Below are 16,994 nucleotides of genomic sequence, written 5' to 3' on the forward strand. Positions count from 1 at the left end.
GTGTTTTATTTATTGACTAATTAGCAACACATTTGCCATACAGAACATCCCACAGCAGGGGCCGATTTCACTCATAGCACCACAGACACGCTCAGTCCTAAATGGGACATCTGCATCACACCGCCAGTGCTCAGAGGTCACCCAGGAAGAGGAAGCACAAGGGGTGAGAGCCTGAGGTTATGGATGATGGCAAGGGAACACAGCAGGGCGTTTGCACACACAAATGAAACCACAGAAGTTGTGGCAGCATGAACAAGTGAGTTCAAGCCTGAGACACAATCCCAACATGAAGAGGAAGTGGGTATGAAGTTACACCCCTAGCTGAGGAACTGTCGGCATTTGATAACTGCTGGGACAGGAGGGTCCATTTTCTTTAATGATATGACTCCTGATAGGTCAACCACAATCCAGGAGAGGTTCCAACTCAGAAGTATTGGAGAAACACAAATTGGACTCAATGGGGCGGGGGGGGGGGGGGGGGGAGGGGGAACAAAGTTGTATGTGGAGAGAGATAGGAGTGGATTTCGGAGGGGTTGGGCAGGGGGAATGAATATGATCAAAGTATATTATATGAAATTCTCAAATAATTAAATGGAAATATTATTTTAGAAATTACATTTGATCCAGTTGGTGGTGGCGCACACCTTTAAGCCCAGCACTCGGGAGGCAGAGACAGGTAGATCTCTGAGTTTAAGGACAGCCTGGTCTACAGAATGAGTTGCAGGACAGCCAGGGCTACATAAAGAAATTCTGCCTCAAAAAAACCAAACCAAAACAAAAAGAGATTGCATTTGTTTATTTATTAGTGTGCTTTTGCCCATGCTTGTGTGTCCTCCATCATTTGGGTTCTGGGAAGGGGACTGAACTCAGGTCATCAGGCTCAGCAGCAAGCCCCTTTACCCACTGAGCCATCTTTCAAGTCTTGCTTGTTTCCTTTTAACTTTCTTTTAAAAAAATATTTATTTATTTATTATGTATAGTGTTCCACCTGCATGTACGCATGCAGGCCAGAAGAGGGCACCAGATCTCGTTGTAGGGGGTTGTAGGCTACCATGTGGTTGTTGGGAGTTGAACTCAGGACCTCTGGAAGAGGAGCCAGTGCTCTTAACCTCTGAGCCATCTCTCCAGCCCTCCTTTTAACTTTTTATTGTCTTTATATTATGCCATTGCCCTAGTTAGAGTTTCTATTGCTGTTATCAAACACCATGACCAAAGCAACGTGGGGAGGAAAGGGTTTATTTGGCTGGCACTTCCACATTGTACTCTGTCACTGAATAAAGTCAGAGCAGGAACTCAAGCAGGGCAGGAACCTGGAGTCAGGAACTGATGCAGAGGCCATGGAGGAGTGCTGCTTACTGGCTTGCTCCTCATGGCTTGCTCAGCCTGCTTTCTTATAGAACCCAGAACTGTTGAGGGATATTTGCTTACATTGTGTATTGCTGTGATTGGTTTAACAAAGAGCTGAATGGCCAATAGCTAGGCAGGGACGAACAGGTGGGACTTCTGGGGAAAGAGGGGAACTCAAGATGAATCTAGGCGCGCAAGGGAGATGCCAGTGAGACACGGAGAGAGTTGAGCACACAGAATGGAAGAAAGGTAAAAAGCCACATGGTAGAATGTAGATTAATAGAAACAGGTTAATTTGAGTTATAAGAGCCAGTTAGGAACAAGCCTAAGCTAAAGGCCAAGCTTTCATAATTAATAACAAGTCTCCATGTCATTCCTGGGGAGCTGGCCATCCAGGGAAAGGCCAACGAGAAAGCTTACTACACAGAACTATCTGCCCAGGTGAGGCCCCACCCACAATGGGTGGGACCCTCCTACATCAATCACTAATTAAGAAAATGCTCTACTGACTTGCCTACAGCCTGATCTTCCGGAGGCATTTTCTTTCTTTTTTCTTTTTTTTTTTTTTTTGGTTTTTCGAGACAGGGTTTCTCTGTGTAGCTTTGCGCCTTTCCTGGGACTCACTTGGTAGCCCAGGCTGGCCTCGAACTCACAGAGATCCGCCTGGCTCTGCCTCCCGAGTGCTGGGATTAAAGGCGTGTGCCACCAACGCCCAGCTCCCCGGAGGCATTTTCTTAATTGAGGCACCCTCCTCTCCAATGACTCTAGCTTGTGTCAAGTTGACATAAAACCAGCCAGAACAGTCGTGAACACATTTTATTTGTTTATTTATTTATTTACTTACTTACTTATTTGTTCAAACAAGGTCTGAAAATCACTGGTTGGCCTGGTGATTTCACCAAATGTCCTGGGTGGGTCTAAAAACTGTGATCCTCCTGCCTCAGCCTTGAGCACAGGGATGACAAGAACTTTCGGGGTGGCTGAATAGCACCCCAATCTGCACCTGTGTCATGTATTTAACTTTCCCTCCATATGTTGAGAGCCTCTTCCTGCAGTGCGAGCCTGCCCAGAGCCTGTGAGCTGAGAGACTGTCCGCAGCACCCCCAGGTCAGTGCACCCGTGTGCAGCAGTGAGTGGGCAGGCTCAATTCTAACCTGACCATCTGGAGTCTACAGGTCCTCAGCTTTCTGGTATCAAAGGAACACATTCCAACAATCTACTTTAAGTGTCTTAATTGGCGTTAGTTTGGAATTCTGGAATCAGAAATATTTCGTTGTATAAAGCAGATGGGGTATTCCCATGGGTTGAGCAAGGCGGGTTTATAGGCAGAAGGGGATGAGGAAGGCAGATGGGAGATGGTCACTTCAAAGTTACTGTTAAGAGCTGGAACCTAACACTGGCCCCTGAGAGCCCATGTTAAAGGCTTGCTCTCCAGCTGGTGGGTTATGAGAGGACTGCATCCCGAGGGAGTCAGTCCGTGGGGGAGTTTGTAATGGATGGACCATGAGGAGGCTGTGGGATCACGTGAAGGTGGACTGAAACCTTTGAATGTGTGAGCTAAATCAACCTTCTCTCCTCCATGTTGACTTGCTCAAGGTGTTTTGTCACAGTGGCGAAGGGATGGCTGATGTGTACACACCCACCAGAATGGGTGAAGTTAAAAAATGTTGACAACACGAAGTGCTGATGAGGACATAGGTGATGGGACTCATGGGAAGAGAATGTAGGTCAGACAATGTGGAAGGAGTGCTCAGCAAGCTCTGCATAAGCTGTTTCAGCTCCACTTCTGTTGCTGTGACAAAAGGACATCTCAGAGGAGAAAGGGCTCAGTTTAGTCTGTCACAGCTCATCATCACAAGGACACCCAGCAGGAACACGCAGCTGGTCACGTCAGAGAGAAATGAATGCATGCACTTGCTTGTTCTCAGCTCAATTTCTTCCCTCCTATATACAGGTAAGGACCCCTTTACCTAGGGAATGGTGCTGCCCACAGAGGCTGGGTCTTCCCATAGTAATTAACTCACAGACATGCACACAAGCCAACACAATGCAGACAATCCATCATTGAGACTCTCTTTTCTCATGATTCTAGGCTGTGTAAGGTTGACCAAGATGAATGACCTCTTGATCTTGAGAAATGGGACCTGGGGGTAACCTCTGCCTTCAAAAATGAACATACATATGTGCATGCGCATGTGCACGGACACACGCGCGCGCGCACACACACACACACACACACACATTCTTGCTGGTCATAAAGGAGTTGGTAAGGCACCCACTGCCCAGGACCCAAAGGCAACACTCTCACAGGATGTCCCCACAGCACTGAGGCCTGATCCAGGGCCCCGTGGGTCACCCAGCACCCAGCATCCCTCTTCTGCCTGACTCCTGATCCTGGCTGTCTTCTGTTTTGAGTGACTGAGCATCTACTGATATGTATAGAGTCTCCCCACTTGTCCATTCTCACAGATGCTGAGGTGTCTTTGTTCCTCTGCCCTGGCTCAAGGGCTTCTGAAGGAACTGCTGCTCACTGTGACTCTTCTTTCTCCCTACACGTGCCCTCCTCTGTCTCCTGCTGTGTTCCGTAGCCTCTGCGTACCAGCCTGGCAGTCTCTTCTCAGAGACAGCCCTATTCTCAACCAGGTCAGCCCTATGCTCACCAGCTTGATAGCCGTGGCTGCATCCCACTCTGTTCCTCTGTGGTGGCCCTGGAGGACTGGGATGTTTGCCCACCCAGAACCACCAGGATCTCCCCTACTAGTTCACAATCTCATTCCTTATTCCCCAGAACCCAGCAAACCTGCCCTCCAAATACTGGAGGAAGCCAGCAACACCTCCTGCATGAATGGACCAGCATTGTGAGAAGTAACATGTGACTTTAATGATTTCAGATTAGTGACCGTGACAGACAGAGCTCTGCAGTGGGCATTGGAAATCCCACAGGACCTCACAGAACCTGCATGTGCCTGCAATGGGAGCCCTGGGGACTCTCAACACTGGAGTGAGTGATGGCTGAAACCTAGTAAAATATAAAGCTCGTAGAGACGGTGGAAGCTGGGGAGATCTGGTGGCAGGCTGCTGGAAGCAGCTACAAAGAAGGAGGCCAAGGAGGGGACACATGGGTGTCTGAGTCCCCACCACAGAGATGGACCATCTAGTCCAGGTCAGTGGAGTTAGTCAGGTAGAAGGGGCGGATGACCACACGGAAGCTGCTGAAGGCCCCTGAGGTGCAGGGAAAGACGGAGGAAATCTTGGAACTATTGGTATCCAGGGCACTGGGGATAGGAGCCTTAGAGCCTTCAAAATTGGTGACATCCACCACACTGGACCCTCCACAGACCATCAGCGCTTTGTTTTCATAGCCAATAGTAGGATCAGAATAGCCGGACTTGGTGAGGCCCAGCACAGGGAGCTCGTCAGAGGTGCAAGAGAAGCCGTAATTCCAGCAACTCTGGATGGTGGGGAGGTAGGTGGCTGACCAGGAGATCAGCTTGTCCTTGAAGAGGAAGCTGGGGTGTTGTGGGGTCAGGAAGGACCGGTAGGGGTCATATCGGGTTCTTGAACCATAGTCATATGAGTAGAACTGATTGTAGCTGTACACTTGCACGCCCCGTGATCTTGAGGAACTTGAGGAACGGGCCGTCACCAAGGTACTCCAGGTTGAGGAGGTGTAGAGCCGGGGCTTGTAGGTGTCATCAGTGAGGTTCAGGCCTCTGTACTTGACCAGCACTGGGAAAGGCACGGTGTGGAACTCCAGGGCCTCCATGGTCTTCCTTTGGAACAGTGCCTGGTGACCCTGGTACAGGCTCAGGTTGAACTGCAGCTCAAACAGCTCCTGGGGCAGCATCATAGGGAAGCGGACCTGTTCCAGCAGGTACTCTTCCTCCACATGGGAGATGCCACTCTCTGTGCTCCACTGATCCACTGCCTTCAGCAAGGCCAGCTCACTAGACACGGCCAGCTCACTCTTGGAGAGGAGAGCCTGGAGCAAGGTGGTAGGAACACTTAGCCAGGCCTCAGCCTGCGTCAGAGGCTCGAAGTTCCAGGCCAGGAACAGCACGCACAGATCTTCCAGCACAGAGTCCTTGGTAGCCTGCGCGTACGCATAGAGGTCCAGGGGCGTGTGGAAAGTGGGGTCCTGGGGGAGGAGGGTGGCAAAGAGCCGTCCACAGTAGTCTCTAAGCTGTGTGGCCTGAAAGGCTGAGGCTAGCTTGTGCAAGCACTTGACAGAAGACATGGTGACCTCGATTCTTCGGGAGTAAAAGTACCTGGGGGCGGGAGGGAAGTCAGGAATCTGAAGTCTGCCCTGACAGACAGCTGGTGTGTTTGGCCTGCTCTCCCACGCAGCTGCCTATGACACCTTTCCCACTGACCTCACTTCAGGGTACTGCCACTGGTGGATCAGTCATCCTCCATTTCACACCAACTGACAGCAACTTTGGGGTGTCAGGCCATGGGGTGGTGGATAATGGCTGGCAAAGACACTCACAGCCACTTAGTGAGTGCCCTCACCTGAGGGGTTCCCACCTACATCTCCTGGTCTCTCTGATGTCACTGTGAGTCTTGGTCAGCAGAGGTCTCCCTGCTAGGTTCCTGTGCATACCTCTCTCTCCCCAAGCATCTGCTCCCTGTCAGGTGACAATGGCTTCTTTGGTCACCTTATTTCTGCTTCCCTGGGATTGTGAGCCACGTGAAGGCCTAAGCCCACCATGCCCAGAGTAGTACCCTCCCTCTCTGTGCACAAATGTTCAAACAGAGCTGAGGATGGCTGCCATCGACTTCACAGCATCCCTGAGATGGGATGGCAACCCTCTCCTCTGGACTGACCCACCCCACACAACCCGCAATGAAGACCCTTCACTGAAATCACCTCATAGGGAGGGCATGGTCCCACTGATGTCACCATGAGCCTTGACATCAGAGACCAACCTCCCCCTGCTGTTGAAGGAGGGAAGGCCAGGAAGGAAGATCGGCACCAGTTCCTAACCCTCATCCCACACCGGTGTCTCTCGGACTGCTGGCCGCTCTAAGTGCCAAGGGAGGCTGAGATGTGTCCGCGTTCTTGTGAACGCCTCTCCGTCTTCATGCTTTCCCCAAGCCTCCCTCACTCAGGGCCCAGTCTTGGGTTCCAGAAATCAGAGTGGATCTCCCTGCCCATCCTTTTCAAGTAAAAATCACATATTCAGAGAGGGGACATGCCTAAAGCTAGCAAGGACAAGCGGCTTGAGGGACAGCTGGAGGAGCCTAGTGGACTGCTGTGTCTCCTGTGGCTAAGCCCAGGCGTGCGTGCGTGCGTGCGTGTGTGTGTGTGTGTGTGTGTGTGTATGTGTGTGTATGTGTGTGTGTATGTGTGTGTGTGTGTATGTGTATGTGTGTGTGTGTATGTGTGTGTGTGTGTGTGTATGTGTGTGTGTGTGTGTGTGTGTATGTGTGTGTGTGTGTGTGTCTTCAGAGGGAAGCCAAGGGGGATGGGAGAGGAAGAGAGAACGAGAGCCCAGACCTTGGGCCACAGCTGGGGGTCAGGTATGGGGGCGGGGACAGGAAGGCAGAGATAGCATCTGTTCCACCCTCCACTGTGCCTTAGACACAGAACTCACCAGCAGGACACAGGACCCCTGCCAGGTCTGTACACTAGCCTGGAAAGCCAACGGTTCTAATCTGGGTTTAATTGCCAGTACTGTTCTCATAAATGTCACATTCCACTATATAAAGCATCATGTCGTAAGAATGAGAGAGAATACTTTTTTTTTTTGTTTTGTTTTTTTTTGTTTTTTGAGACAGGGTTTCTCTGTGTAGCTTTGCGCCTTTTCCTGGAACTCACTTGGTAGCCCAGGCTGGCCTCGAACTCACAGAGATCCACCTGGCTCTGCCTCCCAAGTGCTGGGATTAAAGGCGTGCGCCACCACTGCCCGGCGAGAGAATACTTTTTAATAAATGTTCTGTTTTAAAATCCCTGCTTTCAAAACGCAAGCCTGAGAATTCCTCCTGAGTGGGGAACCTGTGTGATCTTGACAATCCCTGGGGAGGTGTAGAGGGAAGGCTGGTGGCAGAGGCTGGGGAGGAATGTGGACCCCACTCACTGTCTTTGCTCTCATCTGTAAGAATCCTGCACCTGACCTGACAGGAGCCAGGTAGTCTGCGAGGCTCCTCGGAGGAGCATGCTCTCCCTCCTCCCTTCACAGACAGCATTGAAGTCATGGCTCCCTGCCTTCCTCTTAGCAAGACCAATAACTGGGCAGGGAAGGATCTCACGCTGAAGCTGGCATGATGACCCAGTACCTAGTCAACTGCTGCCAAGTCTGGCGACCTGAGTTGATCCCCAGAACCCACACGGTGGAAGGGGAGAACCTACTCCTGCAAGTTGTTCTCTGACCTCTACATGCGCCCTGTGGCACCCCCCCCCCCAAGTACACAAGAACCTCCCATTGTATCTCCGCAGCACCTAGGACACATGACAGAGAGGGGAGGGGGTTGTCCGTGCATCTTACTTGCACTGTCCGTACCTTCCTAAGGTGCGCCCCACCCCCCACCCCCCCACCCCCCCACCCCCCTACCCCCCCACCCCCGCCAGAAGCCTGGAACTTCATTCCAGACTTGCTGTAGGAGCTCCATGCTACCCAGCACCCACCTGGACTCCATTTCCATGTGCCCCTCCCAGGGGACAACAGACAACTCCATGCTAAGGTCATGACCTCCGAATATTAAAAACTTCTCATCATAAGAGCGCATGGTGATTAGGAGAGAGTATTTAGAGTTGTATAGTGAAATGCATGTATTTAGATGCACTGAATGTGGGTGAAAGTACATGTGTGTACACCATTTCAGTGTGCATGGGATGCTCGTACATAAGAATGCTGTGGTGAGCCGGGCAGTGGTGGTGCACGCCTTTAATCCCAGCACTCGGAGGCGGAGACAGGCAGATCTCTGTGAGTTCAAGGCCAGTCTGGGCTACAAACTGAGTTCCAGGACAGGGTCCAAAGCTACACAGAGAAACCCTGTCTGGAAAAAACAACAAAACAAACAACAACAAAAAGAATGCTGTGGAGTCTGAATGAGAACGGCCCCCATAGGCTCCTAGATTTGAACGCTTAGTCACCAGGGAGTGGGACTGTTGGAAAGGATAAAAGGATTGTGAGGTGTGGCCTTATTGGAGGAGATGTGTTACTGGGGGTGGGCTTTGAGGTTTCAAAAGCGCATGACAGGCCCATCTCTCTGCCTATGGATCAGGATGTAAAGCTCTCAGCTACTGCTCCAGCAACTGCCTGCATGCTTCCCTGCCCCACCCCCACCACCATGATGATAATGGGTTAAACCTCTGGAGCTGCAAGCAAGCCCTCAATCAAATGCTTTCATCTGAAAAGTTGCCTTGGTCATGGTGTCTCTCTTCACAGCAACAGAATAGTGACTAAGACAAGCAGACAAACAGGCACATGTAAAAGTAAGGCTCAGGGGCTGGAGAGATGGCTCAGAGGTTAAGAGCACTGGCTGCTCTTCCAGAGGACCTGAGTTCAATTCCCAGCAACCACATGGTGGCTCACAACCATCTACAATGATATTTGGTGCCCTCTTCTGGCCTGCAGGCTGAACACTCACTGTATACATAATAAATAAATAAATCTTTAAAAAAAAAAAAAAAAAAAGTAAGGCTCAGATGCATGAGCATGTGTTTATACAAGTACAGGAAGCATCTGGAAACATAAGCATGTATGTGTGTATGTGTGTGTGTGTGTGTGTGTGTGTGTGTGTGTGTGTGTGTGTGCTGGAGCTGAAGGCGTGGCTTACCTGAGGAAGTCTTTGACTACAGGCATGCACTCCTCGTCCACTCTCATGATGACGCTGCTGCCCACTGCTTGCGACAGGGCCTGGGCCTCAGGGTTGGTGTTCAAGATCAGCTTGTGGGCACAGAGGGTCAGATCCCCATGCCCCTGCCCTGTCACCTGGATGAACAGGTCACAGCCCTGCTGGCTGTCAAAGATCTGGCCCATCGCATCTGAGAGCTCTCCGGAGAGGTCCAGGACATGGACACCCCTGGTTTCTGGGAGAGACAGAGGGAGTTGCCGTGTGAGGGTTTGGGCTCTGCGGACCATTTTCTCGAACTCTAAGCTCCGTTGGACCTCAGGAGTCAGGTTCTTCACCTGTACCAGCCGTCCTGGTGCCTGGCTTTGCTCAAAGATGCAGGATGGAACAGGCCTTAAGGAAGGGTGCAGCTGCCCTCTGAACCTCATGAAATGGGAGCAGGTCCTGCTGGCCTCTGTAGCCATGTGTGGCCCTGTGCCCTTATATACCCAGGGCTGGCTTCCTGTTCCCCACAGTCAGGCACTGTGTGTTTGGTTTGTGGAGAGTGTTGTGGTGTCTGAATGAGAACGGCCCCCATAGGCTCCTAGATTTGAACGCTTAATCACCAGGGAGTGGGACTGTTGGAAAGGATTAGAAGGATTGTGAGGTGTGGCCTTGTTGGAGGAGATGTGTTACTGGGGGTGGGCTTTGAGGTTTGAAAGGGAGGCAGGGCCAGGCGGTGGTGGCACATGCCTTTAATCCCAGCACTTGGGAGGCAGAGCCAGGCGGATCTCTGTGAGTTCGAGGCCAGCCTGGGCTACAGAGTGAGTTCCAGGAAAGGCGCAAAGCTACACAGAGAAACCCTGTCTCGAAAAACCAAAAAAAAAAAAAAAAAAAAAAAAAAAGGGAGGCAGGGACAGATGAAGGGTGTGAAAGGAGGGAGGGAAGCAGGGAGGCAAGGAGGGAGAGAGGAGGGAGGAAGACACTTACCCTGAGTCTGTGCCCATTCTTTACAAACTCATCAGTAACTGCAGAGGCTACTCTCCTACACCCAGTGAACAGCCTAAGAAGTTAGAGTCCCACAGCAGCCCCACATTAGAACTTGGGGCTTCCCAGTCCCAAGGGGACAAATCCTTGAGGGGCTATGGCATGCCTCTGGGCGTCCCCACTTTTCCCTGCCTCCCAAAGCCTAATCCAGAACCCCATTCCACATCATCTGTTGCCCTGTGAGGGTTTGGCTTGATTTTCACATTTAGAGTAGGTGGGCTGGCTCCTCGAGTCTCCTCACACTGTGGCCCTGGTACCCTCCTAGTTTCCACCTCCAGTCTCCTGTTCACATTGTTCCCCAGCCAGAGGGGCCTCTTGCTTTCCCAGAAGCCTGCACAGCTTAGTCACACTCATGAGGCTCCCCAAGTCCGAGCCTTCCACCCCAGATCAGCTTGTCTCCAAGCTTGTCTGACCTTGTGGGATTCAATACCCTCATGGCTCAGTTCCCCAACTTGGGACAGAGGGGAATCCCATGGGCCAGCCCAGGAGGAAGCCACAGATGGCAGCCAGGAAGGAAAGCTCCCATTGAGCCAGACAGTGGAGGTGAAGAGCTGGGATGGAGTCAGGGTTTGGCAGGCAGGGCTTTGGGCGCCAGTGTCCTTGACCATAGCCGTTGAGAATCGCTTCAATGTCACCACACAACCTGTGCACAGGGGTGCTATGTAATGTGTCAGAGCATGTAATAAGCACAAGACCCTGGGCCTTAGAGAGCCGACCCTCCCTCACAGGTGTCATGCCCATAATCCACTGTGACATGGTAACACAAGGGGCTCTCTTGGAGGAAGTGGGCTTTTCATACGTCCCAGCCATATCAGGAGTGCCCCTCTTGGGGTGCTGGGACAGGCAGGGGCATGGGCTTAACCACTGCTTTCTTCAGGTGCTGGGAGGGCAAGGGCAGCTCACCGTTGGAGCAGACCACGCCTGCATCCTTCTCATGCCCACAGCGGCTCTTCAGCCAGCCCAGGGAGCTGCAGTTGGCCAGCGAGGACTCTGTCCCTGTACACTCCACCTCGTCCAGCATGATGGGTCCCTTTCCTGTGGGTACAAAAGGAAGCCAGGGGCTGCACTGGAGGAGGAACTGGACCCTTGGTGGAGAGCAGGTCCTGCAACAGGGTTGCTCACTGACACAGTAGGGATGTTTGAGGGGCATTACTAAGTGACCTCAGCTTTGGGGGGTGGGATAGCAGCCACACCTGGCCCAAAGGCAGCTCTGCCCAGTGCCTGAGTGGCGTTCTCATAGCCCAGGGCCCGACAGACGACGTTGGCATCTAAGAGGCTCCAGAGGTTGTCGCACACCGTCCCCCACTGGCCTCTGTAGAAGATCTCCACGCGGCCCTCATTGGCTGAGGCCCCATTAACCAGACGCATGTCCCCATCTTCTGTACCTGTCAGGAAAGTGGAGGTCAGCTGGGAGGAGGGCTGGCCTGTCTTGGTGCCTATCCCCCATGAACCTCATGCTCTGTGCTGTCCTGCTGGGTGAAGGTTACCCAGCTGGGGCGGAGTGGCCTTCTGGGGTTGCTCTTGAACTACTTCAAGCCCCCTTTCCGGGTGTGAAAGGTTATCCACCAAGGAGGCAGGAAAGCTCTGTGAGGACCCCACAGAGGCCACAGCCTTTCTATCTCAGATCTGGGTCTTTTGCTCCAAAAGGACACCTTGGCTCTCCAGCCTGCAGAGTGGAGGTGGTGGCCCCCGGGAAGAACTGGGAGGAAGAGGCCCCTTGCTGGCTCTCTGGAATACTGGCCTGAGGGGACAGGTGGTCCCTGGGCGCCCCCTAGACACAGGCAGAGAGCAGATGGCCCTCGACTTATGATAGGGTGATGCCCTGACAACACAATGTAAATTGAAATTGTCTCAAGTGAAAATGCATCTCATCCTCGGGGCCTCTGGACTGCTCCCACTCAGCAACTGGACAGCACAGCGTTGCTTATTTCCTCCAAAGTGTGGCACTGAAGGAGCTGTGGTGTGGTAAGAGAGGAGTGGGCAACACAGCACCGGCCCCAGCTCACACCTAGGGTCTCTACCTCATCCCTACAGTGTCTGCCTAAAGCAGACAACCCTGAACCACAGACAGTCTGCACTCGGGCACAGGCAGCCAAGGGGCTCCTGCACCGTCCCCACTCTCCAGGGCTCCCATCTCTGCCCAGTAAATAGCTGGGTGCTTGAATTTGGGGGGTCACCCATGCTAAGGAGGGACACTCAGCTGAGGGTACAGGCTGACCACTCCCAGGGACTCTGAATTCTAACCTGTGTCCCGAGGCCACCCATTCCAGGATAGCACAGGCCCAGCACTCCCTCTTTGGCACACTGATGAGATGAGAAGGTTCCTTGGCATTTTCTCCATCACCTGAGTTTCACCTGGGCCCAGGGGAGCCCCAGGGCCCACACACCATCATTATTTGGGATGACTGGGGATCCACATGAAGAGAATCCTGAGACATGGTACCTCACTGAATGACACCTGGGTTTTCTGCAAGGAGGGGAATGACCCAGAGAGCAAGGTGCAGCAGCCTTGAAGACTTCTGTTTTAGACATTTCCCAGCGGGCACGACTCACCTTGAGTCCCTGGAACCAGCAACCACACAGAGAGGAGCCAAAGGAGAGCCATTGCCTGGTCTAGAAGCCCAGCCCTGCAGCAGAAGGCACAGCAGAGTGAGACTAGCAACGGTTCTCTGCTGGAGACCAGCAGTTCCACGGTCCCCTGCTTGTGAGGACCAGACAGCTTTGTGGGTGGTCCCTCTTCTGCAGGGCCCAGATGGCCACGTGATGGCTCTCATGCAGGCCTCTCACATGCTCTGTGGGACAACCTTCAGGTCAGGAAGACTTTCCAGGTGGAACAGGAGGGTTGAGGGCTCCTGGCAGTGAGGATCCAGGAAGCACAAGGGCTGTCCCTTGGCGATGAACAGGGTGTAAGCCTGCTAACAGTTGGCCGTATCTTCAGGCAGCAGCTCCCTGCGTGGTGTGCCCCAGAGGCACAAGCGATGCCAGTGGGGGAAGGAGCTGTAGATGAGGCTGGAACAGGGGACCCCTCAGGAGAGTAGTAACAGAGACAACGCAGAAGGGCTTGGGGCTCCATGGTGTGACGCGGGGATGAGTCGGGGGGTGGGTCAGGGCCAACTCCCAAGGTGCTGACAGCTCTAAGGAAGCGGGCTGAGGAGGACTCAGTACTTAGGCTGTGGTCTAAGCTCTTGCCTGTCTGTAGGATGTGCCCCCCACCCAGGCACTGTCCTTCAACCCCTGCAAGGACGGGGATGACCCACAGAGCAAGGTGCAACAGCCCTGGTGACACCCGCTCTATTACCAGCAGTTGCAAGCTTGGTTCTAGCTAGTGGGTGGTGCTATGGGGAGCATTATCTACTAGGCAAGGGCTGGTAACCTCAAGTTGTGTCTTTGTCACTCAGACCAGGGGCCCAGGGATGTGCAACAGAGATATCCTAGGACCAGTAGAAATCCCAGGATTGCCCCACCCCCACTACACACACACACACACACACACACACACACACACACACACACACACACACCGTCACTCCACTCCCATCTCAGACACTTCTGCATTAGATCAGCATGAAGGACCTCAGGGTCCCAGTCCACTTGTAGCCATCCTGGCAGGGGTGAAGATGTTCTAAGAGAGACTTATGCCCCTCCCTTTGGCTATCAGACCACTGAAACAAGGCACCCCAAAGAGCTGGAATTCCCCTGGGTGTCTCATGCTGAGAGGCTCAAGTCTGGTGACAGCGTCAACAGGGGGACCTTGTCTCCAGGAAAGAGATTTATAGCCAGGCAAGGACCAGGCCAGCTTCGTTATGCACACTTTTAGCCCTCCATTTCAATCTAAACCTCATGTTAATACCCCCCGATGGACTTCAGGGGGAGGCCAGATCTCCATTCATCTTCTCAATGCAGCCATATTAGGTAAAGTTCCTTTCTATGCTTTTCATTATTGTATCTGTAACTGGACCATGGAGGATGGGTGGCTGAGCCTGGTTATCAGGGGAGCTGTCTGGGCATAGGCTCTGACCACTGAGTCCTGTAACACACCAATGGGTGAGAAGCTTGGCCTTTAGTGCTCTGTACCCTCCCACCCCATTCAGCAGGCTCCCGTCAGCCTTCTGAAGTCAATCATACAATAAACAAGACCCCAGCGCAAAAAGCAAGTTTCCACATCCAAGTGAACACGCTGAAGCTAGGGAGTCAACTGACTCCAGATCACACAGCTGGTGAGCCCCAGGTTGGGGTCTGCCCAGGGGTGACCACCTTCTACCGAACAGACACTGGCAGAGGTGGAAGGAGCCAGGGAGCCCCACGTCCGTGTGTTGAGACATCACCCAGTTTAATCCCAGGGAACACTGGCTTCTGGGAAACCTGAGTCCCAAGGCAAACTGCACTGGGTGCCCATCCTCTCCATTTACTATAAGGTGTGGCCAACAGGTTTGTCCATGCTGGGTCAGGAACTTTGGCCTTGGGAACATTGCAGGTGGATGTGACTGTCCTCTGTCTGACTCCTTTGTGTGGGAAGTTGGGACAAGTCTGTCTATGCTGGCTCATTCAGTACCTCTGTGCAGGTGGGATTAGGCCTGGGCGAGTCCATAGACCCAGGAGAGGGCCAAGGGCTCAATTCTAACGCACTTGTCCCTTTAGCTGATGCTTGTTCAGCAAACATCCCACCCAATTGCACAGAGGCCCTGCAGTTCTGGGAGGAACACGATGGCTCCTGGGCTCGGTGGCCTGCTGGTGACCATGCTGTGTGGAGTGGGGACTCACCTGGAAGCAAGAGACAGGGACTCCCGGGCAGCTGCTGAAGGTGGTCCTGGAGCCTCCCTGCTGGCTGCCTTCAGAAGCTTTCTGCAGACTGTTGGGCTGAGAGGCTCCACCATGTGGTTTTCCTCAGCCTGGTCCCAGGAAATGCTTCATAAACCTAGTCTGGTTTCGATTTCCAGAAAACACATGACAGAGGCCGCTTCTGGGGTTGGCCGCAGACAGGCTAGCAGCCCTCTGCTTACTCGCTGCTCTGCTGGGGAGATGGCAGGCACCCAAGTGGCCTGTTGCTGAGCAGATAATACAGCAATGTTCAGGCACCTAGGCTACAGCTGTGTTTGACCATCAGATGCATGTCCAGGCTGGCCAGACAGACACCCGTGGGAGGGGACAGGTGAGCACGGTGGAAAGATGGTACAAGCAGGCCTTGGAGCAGAGGCTCAGGTGGAACAGACTGAGCAGGACGTGGGCAGCACATTCCTTTCCTAGATCTGGAGAGACAGGCTGTGCTCATGCACACACCTGCTGTGCTTGGAGTGACGGTATCTGAGGGACAGATAGAGACAAAAAGGTCAAGAGTAGACAACAGCGCTGGGAGCTGGGGGTGGCTCAGTGGTTAAGAGAATGACCTGCTCTTACAGGGGACCTGAGTTCGATTCCCAGCACCCATGTCAGTTGGTTCAGAACAGCCTGTAACTCAGCTCCAGGGGGATCTGACACTTCTGGCCCCTGTGGGCACCCACCCTCAAGTGTGTGCATGCACACATACACATAATTTAAAAAATTAAATCTTAGCCGGGCGGTGGTGGCGCACGCCTTTAATCCCAGCACTCGGGAGGCAGAGCCAGGTGGATCTCTGTGAGTTCGAGGCCAGCCTGGTCTACAGAGCGAGATACAGGAAAGGCGCAAAGCTACACAGAGAAACCCTGTCTCGAAAAAACCAAAAAAAAAAAAAAAAAAAAAATTAAATCTTAAAAGGTTCCTACAATACGTAGTTTAAATGGGAAAAAAAAGCAGGGCTAATCGAGCATGGTGGCACACACCTTTAGTTGGGAGGCAGAGGCACGTGGATCTTTGGGAGTTAGAGGCTAGCATAGTTCTCATAGTGAGTAGGTAAGGGCACCTGCAGCCAATCCTGACGTATGAGTTTGATCCCTGCAACTCACTGTAGGAGAAAACCGACTCTTGTAAATTCTCTTCTGATCTCTGCATGTGTACCATGGCATGTATGACGCATGTGGTCACGGATAGCAAAGAAATGTAAAAACTTAAATAAAAATCAAAGAGGACTGGAGAGATGGCTCAGTGGTTAAGAACACTTGTTGCTCTTGCAAAGGACCCAGGTTCAGTTCGAAACACCCACATGGTGACTCACAACCACCCGTAACGCCAGTTCTAAAGGATATAATGCCCTCTCCTGAGCTCCACGGAGCACCAGGCACACATGTGGTGCACATACATATACAGCTGACAAACACCTGTACACATAAATTACATTAAAATGTAAAAATTAACAAGATAAAATTCCCCAGACTTGTGGTAACTTTATACAGTGGGGGCCTAACTCCTAACGGCTCCTGCACCTCACCCAGTCCCTAGCACTGTAAGAGCTACTACCTCGAGACACTGAGCTGTCCTTGTGAAGTCTACCCAAAGGATCTGACACAGAAGGCCCAGGAGGCAGGCCAGGTGACTTCCAATTGGTATACAATCACCCCATTCCTTTTCAGGTATGATTCTCTTTTAGAATTCACCTGCTGTGTTTCTGTCCTCAGTGTCTACTGTTTTCTAAGACTCATTTACTTTATGTGTGTGCGCAGTCTGTCTGTATTTAGCACACCACGTGCATGTTGTGCATATGGGAGCCACGAGAGGGCGTCAGATGCCCTGGAACCCGAGCTACAGATGGTTGTGAGCTGCCATGTGGGCACTGGGAATTACACCCGGGTCTGTGCAAGAATAAGGATTCTTAACAGCCGAGTCTTCTCTCCAGCCCCATCCCTAGTGTCTGTCTATTCCTTATTAAAACTTTTACAGCGATTCTAAGTCCTTTTATCCCTGCGCCTTGG

General features: G+C 52.4%; 1 protein-coding gene across 1 annotated transcript; it reads right to left on the reverse strand.

Moving 5' to 3' along the window:
- Window positions 1-4,200: 4,200 nt before the first annotated feature.
- On the reverse strand, window positions 4,201-15,090 carry Lgals3bp (galectin 3 binding protein). The gene is made up of 6 exons (XM_059269850.1): window positions 14,932-15,090; window positions 12,724-12,797; window positions 11,364-11,555; window positions 11,074-11,205; window positions 9,130-9,382; window positions 4,201-5,615 (listed from the first exon to the last, which is right to left on the reverse strand). The coding sequence occupies exons 1-6, from the start codon at window positions 15,042-15,044 to the stop codon at window positions 4,502-4,504; spliced, it is 1,878 nt and encodes a 625-aa protein (XP_059125833.1). The 5' UTR covers window positions 15,045-15,090; the 3' UTR covers window positions 4,201-4,501.
- Window positions 15,091-16,994: the final 1,904 nt, after the last annotated feature.

This window comes from Peromyscus eremicus, chromosome 8a (genome assembly GCF_949786415.1).
Source record: "Peromyscus eremicus chromosome 8a, PerEre_H2_v1, whole genome shotgun sequence".
Lineage (NCBI taxonomy): Eukaryota > Metazoa > Chordata > Mammalia > Rodentia > Cricetidae > Peromyscus > Peromyscus eremicus.

Excerpts from the sequence above, each read along its gene's own strand:
- Lgals3bp (XM_059269850.1), bottom strand. The coding sequence starts at position 15,044 with ATGGTGGAGCCTCTCAGCCCAACAGTCTGCAGAAAGCTTCTGAAGGCA. Across the intron at positions 9,383-11,073 it reads AGGCGTGGTCTGCTCCAACG|AAACCAGGGGTGTCCATGTC; the intron begins GTGAGCTGCCCT and ends TGTCTCTCCCAG. Across the intron at positions 5,616-9,129 it reads GTAGTCAAAGACTTCCTCAG|GTACTTTTACTCCCGAAGAA; the intron begins GTAAGCCACGCC and ends TCCCGCCCCCAG.